General features: G+C 54.3%; 7 protein-coding genes and 1 non-coding gene across 8 annotated transcripts in view; 4 read left to right on the top strand and 4 right to left on the bottom strand.

Moving 5' to 3' along the window:
- The window catches only part of VTN00DRAFT_5843 (uncharacterized protein), a gene marked incomplete at both ends in the record, with an annotated part of 3,633 nt that extends 3,152 nt beyond the window's left edge, over nt 1-481 (top strand). Inside the window, 2 exons of the mRNA XM_069432418.1 lie at nt 19-173; nt 243-481. Of these exons, the coding sequence (XP_069288280.1) occupies nt 19-173; nt 243-481 (394 nt within the window). The remainder of the gene's footprint in view (nt 1-18; nt 174-242) is intronic.
- A 712-nt stretch (nt 482-1,193) lies between these two features.
- Nucleotides 1,194-2,950, bottom strand: VTN00DRAFT_5842 (uncharacterized protein; the record flags this gene model as incomplete). Its single annotated transcript, XM_069432417.1, has 4 exons — nt 1,194-1,430; nt 1,489-2,240; nt 2,292-2,778; nt 2,843-2,950. 4 exons carry the CDS (start codon nt 2,948-2,950, stop codon nt 1,194-1,196), a joined length of 1,584 nt encoding a protein of 527 aa, XP_069288279.1.
- A 749-nt stretch (nt 2,951-3,699) lies between these two features.
- Nucleotides 3,700-5,125, bottom strand: VTN00DRAFT_5841 (uncharacterized protein; the record flags this gene model as incomplete). Its single annotated transcript, XM_069432416.1, has 3 exons — nt 3,700-4,520; nt 4,574-4,807; nt 4,864-5,125. The coding sequence occupies 3 exons, from the start codon at nt 5,123-5,125 to the stop codon at nt 3,700-3,702; spliced, it is 1,317 nt and encodes a 438-aa protein (XP_069288278.1).
- A 371-nt stretch (nt 5,126-5,496) lies between these two features.
- VTN00DRAFT_5840 (uncharacterized protein) lies at nt 5,497-6,158 on the top strand (the record flags this gene model as incomplete). Its single annotated transcript, XM_069432415.1, has 3 exons — nt 5,497-5,514; nt 5,642-5,946; nt 5,996-6,158. The coding sequence occupies 3 exons, from the start codon at nt 5,497-5,499 to the stop codon at nt 6,156-6,158; spliced, it is 486 nt and encodes a 161-aa protein (XP_069288277.1).
- A 315-nt stretch (nt 6,159-6,473) lies between these two features.
- VTN00DRAFT_5839 (uncharacterized protein) lies at nt 6,474-7,189 on the bottom strand (the record flags this gene model as incomplete). Its single annotated transcript, XM_069432413.1, has 2 exons — nt 6,474-6,944; nt 7,010-7,189. 2 exons carry the CDS (start codon nt 7,187-7,189, stop codon nt 6,474-6,476), a joined length of 651 nt encoding a protein of 216 aa, XP_069288276.1.
- A 254-nt stretch (nt 7,190-7,443) lies between these two features.
- On the top strand, nt 7,444-8,596 carry VTN00DRAFT_5838 (uncharacterized protein; the record flags this gene model as incomplete). The annotated part of the gene is made up of 5 exons (XM_069432412.1): nt 7,444-7,538; nt 7,636-7,934; nt 7,994-8,098; nt 8,161-8,391; nt 8,457-8,596. The coding sequence occupies 5 exons, from the start codon at nt 7,444-7,446 to the stop codon at nt 8,594-8,596; spliced, it is 870 nt and encodes a 289-aa protein (XP_069288275.1).
- Nucleotides 8,597-9,281: 685 nt separating this feature from the next.
- VTN00DRAFT_5837 (uncharacterized protein) lies at nt 9,282-10,286 on the top strand (the record flags this gene model as incomplete). The annotated part of the gene is made up of 1 exon (XM_069432411.1): nt 9,282-10,286. One exon carries the CDS (start codon nt 9,282-9,284, stop codon nt 10,284-10,286), a length of 1,005 nt encoding a protein of 334 aa, XP_069288274.1.
- An 874-nt stretch (nt 10,287-11,160) lies between these two features.
- On the bottom strand, nt 11,161-11,289 carry VTN00DRAFT_t88. Its single transcript has one exon. It is a non-coding gene; the product is annotated as a tRNA-Leu (tRNA).
- Nucleotides 11,290-11,726: the final 437 nt, after the last annotated feature.

Raw genomic sequence — 11,726 nt, 5'->3', positions numbered from 1 at the left:
AACTACAAGCGCGCCCAGTTCGCGACCAAGCCCCATCTGGGTCACCAAGTACCAGGACGACGAGCTGTACGCGGCAGGCGAGTTCACGAACCAGAGCAAATGCTCCGACGGTGTCGAGAACTGGGTCAAGCGTAACGACCCGACGGAGAATGAGGACGTCGTCCTCTGGCATAGTAAGTCGTCCCCCTCCCGCTCCCAGCAGGTAGGTAGATTGGGTAGATAACTAACCAACCGGAACGTAGCATTTGGTCTGACACACAACCCCCGTGCGGAGGACTTCCCCGTGATGCCGATGGAGCGGATCAGCGTGATGCTCCGCCCGGACGGCTTCTTCACCAAGAACCCGGCCCTGGGCGTCCCGCCGTCCAATCAGGCGTTTAACCAGTCGACGTTGCACCAGGAGAGTACTGGCGCTTGCTGTGCCACTTCCGGCGCGGGCAGCAACAACAATAAGGCAAAGCTGTACAAACGGGTTGAGTAGGGTCAGGTAGATATTCTATTTATAGGTGGCTTAGAGGTTTATGATTATGATTATGATTTTGACGTATCTATATCTACGGGTATATGAACCTCGTCAGCGGTTGTTTATTCCTCTTTTTTCTCAGCTAGCTAGGAAGGACACTAGCAGATGCAGATACCGTCGATAGCTTGGTATACATACGATGATATTTAGCACGGTTCGCATACAATACAATACACATCAAATCAAGCATTGTTATAGAATATATTTCAATTGATCTAACTCGGCAGATACCAAACCCTCCTGCATCACAAGTAAAGCTAGTGTAAGAAGAGAAGGAAGGAATCGAATCAATACGCTACACAGAAGACTGACTGACATAGGTACTCGACTGACTTAGCTACGTACATTCCAGACATCGATTCGTTTCATACCCGACTGATAGGTATACTTGTAAGATATAAATCACACAGAAACAAGCAAAGGTTGTTTTTTTTTCAGATTCTTTCGTCCATCAATCAATACATCCATCAAATACATCAATTTGCGTCATCTTTCTTTCTACCGGGTTTTATTTCTATTCAGTTACAATCAAATTGAATTCCGGTCGTTTCACGTTTCGTTCTGCTTGCTGGGTAGATAGGTAGGTATTCTAGGGCAGCATGTTGAAAATGAGGACTTGGCTTTGCCTTACTGTGGCAGTTAGGAGTTAAGAGTTACAGGAGTAACTGATTTACTCCTGCTCCTTCTCCTTGCCGGCAACAGCAGCAGGGGGGACGTTGGCGCTGGGGAGGGTGCCGTGGCCAACGTTGTCGATGGCGGCCTGGCGAGCCCCGGTCAGGCCGAACTGCGAGTTGATGCCCTCGATACGGTGCGTCGAGTTGATGTTCTTGACCAGGGTGATCTGCCAGCAGGTGGCACCACCCTGGCGGGAGGTGATGGTCGAGTAGGCAAGGAAGTACTCCCAGATCTGGAGGATGTCAGTGCTGAAACTCTTTCTATCAAGGGAAGAGACGGGGCTGGCTTACTCTGAACCATCGCTTGCCGTACTTGGCCTCAACCTTCTCACGGTTGCCCAGCCAGTTGCGGTACCAGCGCCAGAGGGTCGCGGAGTAGTGAACACCAATGGTGTCGATGCCCTTGATCTCGAAACCGGCGGCCTCGAGGCGGTCGACGACGAAACCGAGAGGGGTACTGGCGTCGGCACCGGGGAAAATGTACTTGTTCATGAAGAGACCCCAGATCAGGTCCTCGTACTGCCAGGACTTGCGGAGACCAGCGATCTGCAGGAAGAAAACACCGTCGTCGTCGAGCATCTCGTACACCTGGGACAGGAAGCTGCTGAAGTGGCGCACACCGACGTGCTCAGCCATCTCGAGACAGGTGATCTTCTTGTAGCCACCGGGCACAGGGGGAGCGTCGCGGTAGTCCATGCACAGGATGCGGCTCTGGGACTCGTCAATGCCAGCCTTGCGCAGGCCGTTGTTACCCCATTTGGTCTGGTTGCGGCCCAGAGTGATACCGGTAACGTGAGCGCCGTAGTGGACAGAGGCGTACTTGGCCAGGGTGCCCCAGCCGCAGCCAAGGTCGAGCATAGTGTCGCCGGGCTTCAGGCCGATCTTCTCACAGACGACGGCCAGCTTGTTGTCCTGCAGCTGCTCGAGGGTCTCTTCCTTGTTGATGTCACCGATGATGCCCGAGGTGTAGATCATGCGGGGACCAAGGAACCACGCGTAGAAGTCATCGCCGCGGTCGTAGTGGTCGCGGACCTGCTCCTCATCTGCAAATAAAGTTAGACGTGCAATTATTTGCCATTGAGGATTCTACATACCCTGAGAACGGCTGTGCACCAGCAACTCCGGGATAAAGCCGAAGAGGAAGTGCTTGTACAGGCCCATGGTGAAGCGGAAGCTGGCCCAGTCGTGGCGGTACTCGAGACACTCGAGAGCGTCGCCCTTGAACTCGACCTCCCCGTTGAAGTACTTCTCGTAGAAGGTCTCCATGGGGATCTTGCTCTTGCCGTGGTACTTGGCACGGTCATGCTCGCTGTGGAAGTGCAGGTAGTGCTCGACGGGGCGGCCAGGGTACTTGGCCTTCTCATTCTTGCGGGGAGAGATGGACGAGGCCACGGTCCAGAAGACCATCAGGATGGGGATCGTCGTGAAGATGGCGAAGAAGATGGTAGTGTAGAAGCCTCCGCCCACCTGGCGGGCGAAGTACCAGGGGACGAGGACGAGCAGAGAGATGAGGAGCACATTGGAGAAGCTGTCACTGCCGGCAGCATCTGCTGGGAGAGGGGCATTCTTGATTGCAGGGTACTGTAGCAGAGTCAGAACTTGCCATTCTTCGTATCGTCCTTCACGAGCTCAACAGCAGACTTACAGACGTCGTCCGCACACCGCAGTCGCTCGACGGAGGAGCGGGCGACGGGGCGGCAGGAGTCTCGATGAACTCGAAGTCCTCAGAGGACTCGGAGTGCGTTCTCGCCATGGCGCAGGGGGGCGAATTGAGTCGAGTCAGTCGACAGTCCGTAGAATTGAGACTGACACCGTGTCGTTCCCGGCTGCTCGGGGGAAGAGGTGGCGGAGAGACGCTGAGGTGCTGCTGGGGAGTTCGGTGGTGGGCGCGCTAGGGACCCGTGATGTTGAGCTACTAGCTGCTAGGCTGCTGGAGCTCCGGCCAGGCCACACCGCCGCGCGATGGAGCGATTTCTCAGCAGACGGCGTCACAATTGTGTTGCTTTTTTCTTTTTCAGATACTTTTTCACCTGCTGGTTCCCGCCAGTTCTGTATATTTATCTTTTCTTTCTGCCTGGAGATGGGCCAGATGGCCTGCCAGGTCCGACGCTGGTGCTCGGCGTGCGGACATCGCGAGCACGGTGGACCCTGAAACATCGGGATCCGCAGCCTCGACTTCCCCTTATGTGCCGGCAGCGCGGCTGTGGGCTCCCAGCCTCGCGAACAGCCGAAATAATGCCAGTGAATCATGAATAAGATGATGCTATTGCCTACTCGAGTCCTCGTCTTACCCGTACGGCTTCCAGCAAACGCCAATTGATATCTGCTCATCGAATCCATGCCCGAGCATACGCGCTACATGATCCTGCTAATTCGTCGATACCCAAAATAATAATGAACCATGCCGTCAGTAAGTCCGTAACCCTAACGCCCAGTCGAGTTGCCCAACGTGATGTTCCATTCTGCTCCAGCTCTCCCCGAGACAAATACTCCAGAAATACCCTACAGAGTCAGCTGGAAATTCAGCTCTTCCTCGTCCTCCTCGTATATCGGGAGCACCTCTTCAACCTCGTCATCCGCGCCCTTGTCGTCTTTGAGGCAGCCAGCCATCTTACACCGGATCCACATGTCGCTTCCAAATGGGGGTGGGCCGTATAGCTCCATGTACTTCTCCGGCGAAAGGATGCTGTTGGGTGCGGGTTTCTCCGATTCTGCCTTGGTCGTCTTGCCTTGAAGCGCTGACGACACACTGCGGCCTTTGGAATACCCGACGGTTGTCTTGGAATTGGCAGCTGCCGCGGCGGCTCGCATAGAAGATGGATTCGTGGGAGCAGGTGTTTTCTTCTTTGTAGTGGAGGAGGAGGAGGCCTTCCTCGTCTTGGGGCCAGCAGCAGGCTTCTCCTCATCAAGAGACGGAGATGCTGAGGAGTTGAGGGCTGCGGCTGCGGCGCGGGCCCTGACGGTCGAGACGCTCCTGGTGCGTCTTATCGTGGTGGCTTCCTGCTTGGCCTTGCTGGCTTCCTTCGCGTGGCGCTCCTCCTCCTCGCGCTGCTTCTGTATCTCCTCGAGGCAAGGCTCATCGGGATACTCGCGGACATTGATGCCCAGCAGCTCCATGTTGTCGACCTGCTTCTGGATCATCTCATCCACCATCTTGTCGTACGCAATCGAGTCCTCCTTGAGCTGGCGCTCCTTCTTCGTAAGCCCGTCCTCTCCGACCTCGTTGTCTCCGTACACCTTCTCCAACCCCAATGCTATGTTTTTGCCCTGGAACTGGGGGAACGTCGTGTCGTAGATGATGTCATCGGGCTCGTCAGGTAGTTCTATGAAACGTTAGTCACAGCTGCTCGGCTCGAGACACAACGGCACATCTAACCCTTTGGCTTCGGCGGCATATACTCAATATCTGGCACATCATCATCATCCGCCAACTTTTCCTGCAGCTCCGTCTTGCTGGGCTGGACCAAGGGAGCTGCCTTCTTGAGTTTCTGGGCTGTAGAGTTCCTCTTGTTTGTCTTCTCCGGCTTGACCGTGCCGGGTGCTGGAGTCTGCAGGCCTTTTGCTTTGGCATTGGTCGTTTTCATGCCCAGAGGGGCACGGTTTCGCGGCCCTGTAGCAGTCATCCGTCAGCTCGACCGTTCTACACGTACGCCTGAAGCATCCTACCCAGCGGGGTGATAAAGGCATCCTTGGCCGGCTTGATGGCGTTTTCATTGCGGTTGCCATTCAGCTTGATGGTCTTCTTGCCAAAGGCCAGGGGATCGTTCTCATCGTTCAGCGGGACCTTAAACGGCGTCTTTGGGGCCCTGGTGCCTGGCGTCTTGGGCTGCAATTGTCGGGTGCCCTGGTTCAAGGGCTTCGCAGCCGCGGTGGTCTGGTGGGCGTGTACCAGGTTCTCCTGGTCGCGCAGGGCGAGCATGGTGCTCATGGTCGTCGACGTCGTCGTCGTCAGCGGTCTTGTTCTGCTCGTCGACCTACCTGTCGTGCTTTTCGATGCCAGGCTTCGATAGTAGGGTTCTAGATAGTACTATTGTTTGGGCGGTTGCCCGTGGAGACAGATGATCCATGGGTCGCCTCCACCGCGGCGCTCCTGAAACCGCAGGCACCGCAGGCCCGCCTCGGCGCCGTCACGCACCGTCCAGCTTACCGCCAGCACGCCTCCTCCACTCTCCCCCCCAACCACGAAGCCTCCACGTTATAACCTTCCACGCCGGTTCTCGCTGTGCGAAAGCCTGTCGAACTCTTCTACCTTCCTCTCTCATAGCATCGCTTCCGTCATCTCGATAATCTCCAGCCATCATGGATAAGATCAAGGAAGTGAGTGCATACTGCGAATGGGCGGGGTAGTAGCTCCAGCTGCTGCCTGAACGGGCATCATCCCCCGTCCATCGGGATCTCTCTTGCACATCACCGTGACAGCGTACTGACGACATGTGCCCTGCAGAAAATGAACGCTCTCCGCCTGGAGGCGGATGAGGCCCAGGCACAGGTTGAGGAGCTCAAGAACAAGGTCAAGAGCCTTGAGCAGGAGAACCTGGCCAAGGAACAGGAGATCACATCCCTCACCCACCGCAACCAGATCCTCGAGTCGCAGGTGGAGAAGTTGGAGACCGACCTCAAGGAGGCCAAGGATGCTGCCAGCCACAGTGCCCAGCACGACGCCCAGAACGAGGCCCTCCAGAGACGCCTTCAGTTGCTCGAGGAGGAGGCCGAAGAGGCCGACAAGACTCTGCGTGAGACCAACGAGAAGTATGTCCTTCATCCACCCGTCTCACAGATCTCATCGCTAACGGCACAGGCTCCGTCAAACCGACGTCAAGGCCGGCCACTACGAGCGCAAGGTGCAGGCTCTGGAGGCGTCCCGCGACCAGTGGGAGGCCAAGTACGAGGAGATGTCGAAGAAGTACGCGGAATTGCAGAAGGAGCTGCACGATCTGGAGGTTTCTATAAGCAACGTCTAAAGGACGGATTGTACATGGGTATAGCGCGCCGGGTGATGCCGGATTCAGCCTTCCTTCATCGACTCTTTGCACATTTGGGACATATCTCTTTTGCTCTGCAGACAGCCTAGTCCATCTTTCCTCCCGCTTGTCCGGTCTGTCCCTACATTGGCCGTTATCTGCGCCACCTTATTACATATTATTTAGTTCCTTCCCACAGGTGTCACCCTACAACCATATTTTCTGTGGTACATAGAGCGTGATTAATGGTATTTCCCTGGTATATTTGTTCCATCAGGAGTTCGAACTCATACGTCTGCAACTGGACAATATCAATCATCGCTGCCGCCGCGCCTCGGCCTTTTTCCTGTTCCCCAGCCGCTCCTTCATCCGCGTCAGCTTGCGCTCCTCCTTGGATTCGTAGCGGAACTTCTTTCTCTTCCTCTTTGGCTTATCTGTCTTGCCGGCTGCTTTGGTTTTCTTGGCTGGCTTCTTGGAATCAGGGGCCGTCTCAGCGGCCTCTTCATCCTGACTGCTTTCCTCCGTATCTGAGTCCTCTTTTTCTGCCTTGTATAGCCCTTCTCTTGAGGGATCCATCTCCTCCACTGTAACCGTAGTGTACTTGTCCTCGTCAATATACTCGGCTTCGTAGTCGACCGCTGGCGGCTCTGCAAAACCCTCCCATTCCTCTTCCTCACTATTTGAATTGCTGCCAGACTCAGAGTCGCTGTCGCCAGTAAGCTCCTTCATCCGTTTTCGGTTCTCCTCCATGACGCGCTGGAACTCCGCTGTTCGTTCCTCGCGGATCTGCACATAGAGTTAGATCGTATGTAAAAAAGCGATTTTTTTACTTGACGAGAAAAAAGACAAACCTTCTTGCGCTCCAGCCTTCTCTCCTCGCGAGCCTTCTTCTCCGCAATCTCCTGCGCATGCCTCATCCGCGCCATTTTGCGCTTGTGGAAGCCCGTAAGAAATTCATGGCGGGCGACGGGATCGAAGGTGATTTCTTCGACTGCGCTGGTCAACTTGCGTCTTTTGGCCTGTGGTCCCATGGCCGGTAATTTTTTTATTTCTTTTTAGACTAAAAAATATTGTGGGCTTCTGGAATAAATTGTGCTGTCTGCAAATTTCCAAGACCTGCGCACCGCTGCGTGAAGAGGCTGCCGGGCAAGCACCTCTCGCCAAGCCCGTTTCCTGGTTGGTCGAGACTCGACCGCCTCCGAAGCCAGCCATCCAGCTCGAACATCAACTCCGGTGCAAGGCAGAAGCTTGTCCGCGCTCCCAGCAAGCACCAGAAAAAGACACCATGCATCTGGGCAAGGTCGGGCTGCTCGCTTTTGGAGCGGTGGCCGTCGAGGCTTTCAGAGATACCTCTCCATTCTTCTTCGCCTCCACGTCAGAGTACGTTCTGTTTACCCCGTCGCAGCCATGCTGGCTGTCCGGCTAAAGCGGATACCTGCCTCCCTAGGCACGATGGTAGCTAACAAGCTCGTTCTAGGATCTCCACGTCTTCATCAGGAATAAAGACCGCCACGTCTCTGCTCGACGATGTCGCCTCGAAACTGAGCGCCTGTCCGACGGATTACTACGTCATTGCGTCCCAGCCGGGCGTCCATGCCACGGACTTCTCCACGCGCAAGTCGGCACCCCGGTTACGTGAGAGGGTGCTGGGCAGAGATGCAGCGATCCGGTCGAACTTTACCGTCGCTGAGGTCGCGGGGGTGCTGGACTCCAAGTACATTCAGGATACGCTGAAGAAGAAATGCAGCGTCGAGACTACAGACATCGACGCATCGAGTAAGTTTCCAGCTCTTGCAACTGGATGCAATGGACGAGAGAGGCTGACGTTTTCGCAGCTGGATCATACCCGTCGAGCTTTGGGGAGGGTCCTCGTGTGATCAATGTTGACTTCCCCATGCTCCCGCTGGAATCGGAGCGGGCAGAGCGGCTTGTGGACAACGGTTCGTGATAGATGCAGAAGGGTACGCGATATACTCCAGGAGTAAAGGCTGACGGCTTGCAGATGGCTTCCTCTCGGATATCATTGAGCGGCTCCCGTCGCAGAGCTACACACTTCTCTACGTCACCTCCCCGAGGGAGTATCCGAACGACGGCGTGTACAACTCCGAGCAGGACATCGTGTACCAGGACCCTGTCCACATGGAGCTCAAACGAGACTATGCAGCGCATACTCGTCGGGATGACTCCACGGACAACCGGTCTGTATTCGAGAAGTATCAGTTCTTTACTCCAGGTTTGTCCACGGTGCCTTTGAGTCGATAATATTCCTCAGTGTCCTGTCGTGCTAACGAGAGTCAGGCCTTTTCATGTGTTTCATCGCTAGTTTTATCTGCCTGGCCATATTCTATGTCGGGCTGTCGGCCCTCACTAGTCTTCAGGTTCCTTACGCCGCCTTTGAGAGGGACACGGCCCCGGGTTCGCAGAAGAAGCAGCAGTAATGGATGAGCGTTGAGCCTGTATTCTAAACTGTTTTCGTTCTACATCTTGATCACCTAGGTATACTTGTGATATTCCCTGAAACGCGGTCAATGCATGCCGTAGGACATTTCTATTATGCTAGAGTCTGTGAAGCCATCGACGGTGGGCCTGGATCTACGCTCACTGTGACATGACGAACATCAAAACCAGCCTCCAGCTTATATATGTTAATACAGCCACGAGTTTTCTTGCGTAGTCTGCTTCTTGATATCAGGTGGCCCAGCTCTGGGTCACTGGGGAAACTAAATATAACCCCACGTGATCGGGGCTCCGCCTCCACAGGGGTCGCGGACGAACAGGGCGAGGCTGCGCAGGAACAGCGCCAGCCCCCTCTGCTCGTTCCCTCGTTGCTGTTGCTGACCGTCACCCTCGTTTATCGAACGCTGCCATCGATCTCACTCTTTCTTTCCATTCCCTATATACCACCTGTGACTCACCCCGCCATTTGTTGATCTTTTTCCTGTTTGTTCGGGCCGCCCGCCTTCGCGTGAACGACGAACCATCCGTCTCGAATCTAGGAACATTCTCCGATCTGCTCTGCCCATTCCGCACATGCATAGGCATTAATGGAATGAGGAGAGATTTTTGACTGGATTGGCGCACACGATACCACACGCTTGACGCCTCAATCGATCAGATACCCCAATGTGGCTCTTTCGGGGCAGGCTGGGCAGCCGGCCTGCCTTTCTGCTGGCCCTGCTGCTGCTCACCTTGATGGTGGCTCGGGTGGCTGCACAGGATCTTCCGCCTCTTTCAGACTCGAATGGCAACAGCAACGATAACAGCAACAATGATAACACGGACACCGCGACTGCAACTGCGACAACAGATGCCGCGGAGACGACGACAGCGGCAGAAACCACTGCGACAGACGCAACCACGACGGATGCCACAACGACAGCGGATCCGACTGCAACTGAAACGAAGAGCGATAGCATGCCTACCCTCCCGAGTCTGCCTACCACCAAAGCCGATTATCACTATCCCCCTCCGACTGTCCCCCCGACTGCCAATGCTCCGTACATGCAGAAGTCGAACGTCCCAGAAGGGACCGTCTTCATTGCTGTGGGTGGAATTCTGGGACTTATTGGGCTTTCCGTGCTCGCATGGCGTGCGCTCGTCGCGTGGTCCGTCAACCGCTCCGTCCGTCGCGCTGCCATGGCGCATTCTCAGGCGGAGACGAAGACTCTCCTGCGTCCCAACAAGCGGAAGTCGACCATGTATGCCGATGGAGCGGGCTCGACCATGTCCTTGGAAAAACTGGGCGGCAACAACCGCAACAGCTTTGCGCCTCCAAAGATGCCGAAGACCAACAGTGGCCTGTTCTACTCGCCCACAGCGGGCGCAGGCATGGCCGCCAGCGGAAACAGAGCGTCGAGCTATTTGCCTGCTGGGTACTACGCCGCCGGCATGGGGCCGCAGTCCCAGGGCTACACCCGCACGGGATCATTTGGTCCGAGCCCGCCTGGCTCGCCGGCTCTTCCTCCCAGCAGGGGGAATGACGGGTCGTATAACGGCAGACTGTCCCATGCTGGTGCTTCGACGAGTAGTTTGAACGTCAACGTTCCGCCGCAGGGCAGAGCTCCCAGTGCGTATCTGGAGGATCTGTTCGAGAGCCACACTCCTGGCCCGAACCAGGCGCCCAGATGAGCGGTTGTCGTAATCACTATGATCTCATTTGCACAAGTATAATATGACTTCTTGGATAGGATGGTGTTTTATTTCACTTGTCACTCTACAGCATCTCGTTTGGCTTGGGGCTATTCTACTTCATCTGGTATGAACATCTGTGTTGATTTGATTTACTGGGTCTATTGACATTTAGTCTCGATTCTTGTTGGTCGGATCGACGGGGTCAGCTGCGTATATGGTCTGTCAGGATATTCTTGCCATATTATGTATTTTGTCTACTATCTCTATACTCACATCCTTAGATGAGATCAATATACATATATACGATACCAATTTCGCATCTGCAAAACACAATATCACTAGTGTCTTGCACGCCTCCGTGGAATCGGTCGTCACAATGTATGGAAGATGTTCCAATTTGACATGGAAAGCTGTCAACTATTCAATGTCATCTACAACCGCAATCTTGCCCAAATCAGGATACGGATAGAGTTCGCTGCGCTTCTCCTCCACGGTTTCGTCCACAACTGCAATCTTCCCTAGGTCCGGGTACGGATAGAGCTCTTCGCGTCTTGACGTCGTCAGCGACTGCAATTTTGCCTAAGTCAGGGTACGGGCAGAGTTCTATGCGTTTCGCCTTTTCGATGCCCGTCAGTGGACAGTCTTGTCCTGACACGATGTGAGGGAACTCACCTCTTCAATGTTGGTAGGCAATGAGGATCAGCGAGGCTGCTAGAACCCAGTGGAAACCTGGCGAGTGGGGTGCATGGGACGACCTAAGTGAAGGCCTAATTGATACAGTAGAAAGCAGATTGTGATCCACGTCCACTGGAGTGTAAAAGTAAAGAGAAAAAAGGGGAAGAGGGAAAAAAAAGAGGAAGCAAACAAAGTATGCACTAGCCGCGAATCGAACGCGGATCCATTGCTTGGAACTGGAGAGAATTGTTAAATTATGTATACAGGTAAGGACCTAGAATAGAAGGACTTACGGCAACGATGATAACCATTACACCACTAGTGCTGATGTTGGAATAGTGTCCACACTTCTAGCTCGGAATAATAAGTTGTATAGGAGTCGTTATCGCCAGAGTATGTCCGTATATGCCCTGTATACTCTGCATATCCAACCCCAGGTATCAAGAGTCCAAGGTCCGGCAATTTACATATGGAAATAAACCGATAAAAAAAGAAAAAGAAAAAAAGGCAATCGCCTGTTACGGCTGCGTGCGCAAGCTTGGCTAGAACTAAATAAGTACCTACTTAATATAATACCTCTGCAGATCGACATCCATATCCTCGAGTCAGTCTGCATAAGCCATAAAGAAGCCCGAAGGTCCGGCCCAATTCCAATCCTATTGGATGTCGAGATTCCACAAATTACCTAAGGTAGGGGTACCCTTGTTTGCTGGAAAGTGTCGAGTACTACCTCCTACTGTGCACATAGACTTTAATATAACC

The sequence above is a fragment of the Thermoascus crustaceus genome (assembly GCF_041956765.1).
Source record: "Thermoascus crustaceus strain CBS 181.67 unplaced genomic scaffold VTN00scaffold_3, whole genome shotgun sequence".
NCBI lineage: Eukaryota > Fungi > Ascomycota > Eurotiomycetes > Eurotiales > Thermoascaceae > Thermoascus > Thermoascus crustaceus.
This window is presented reverse-complemented; position numbering and strand designations above follow the sequence as displayed.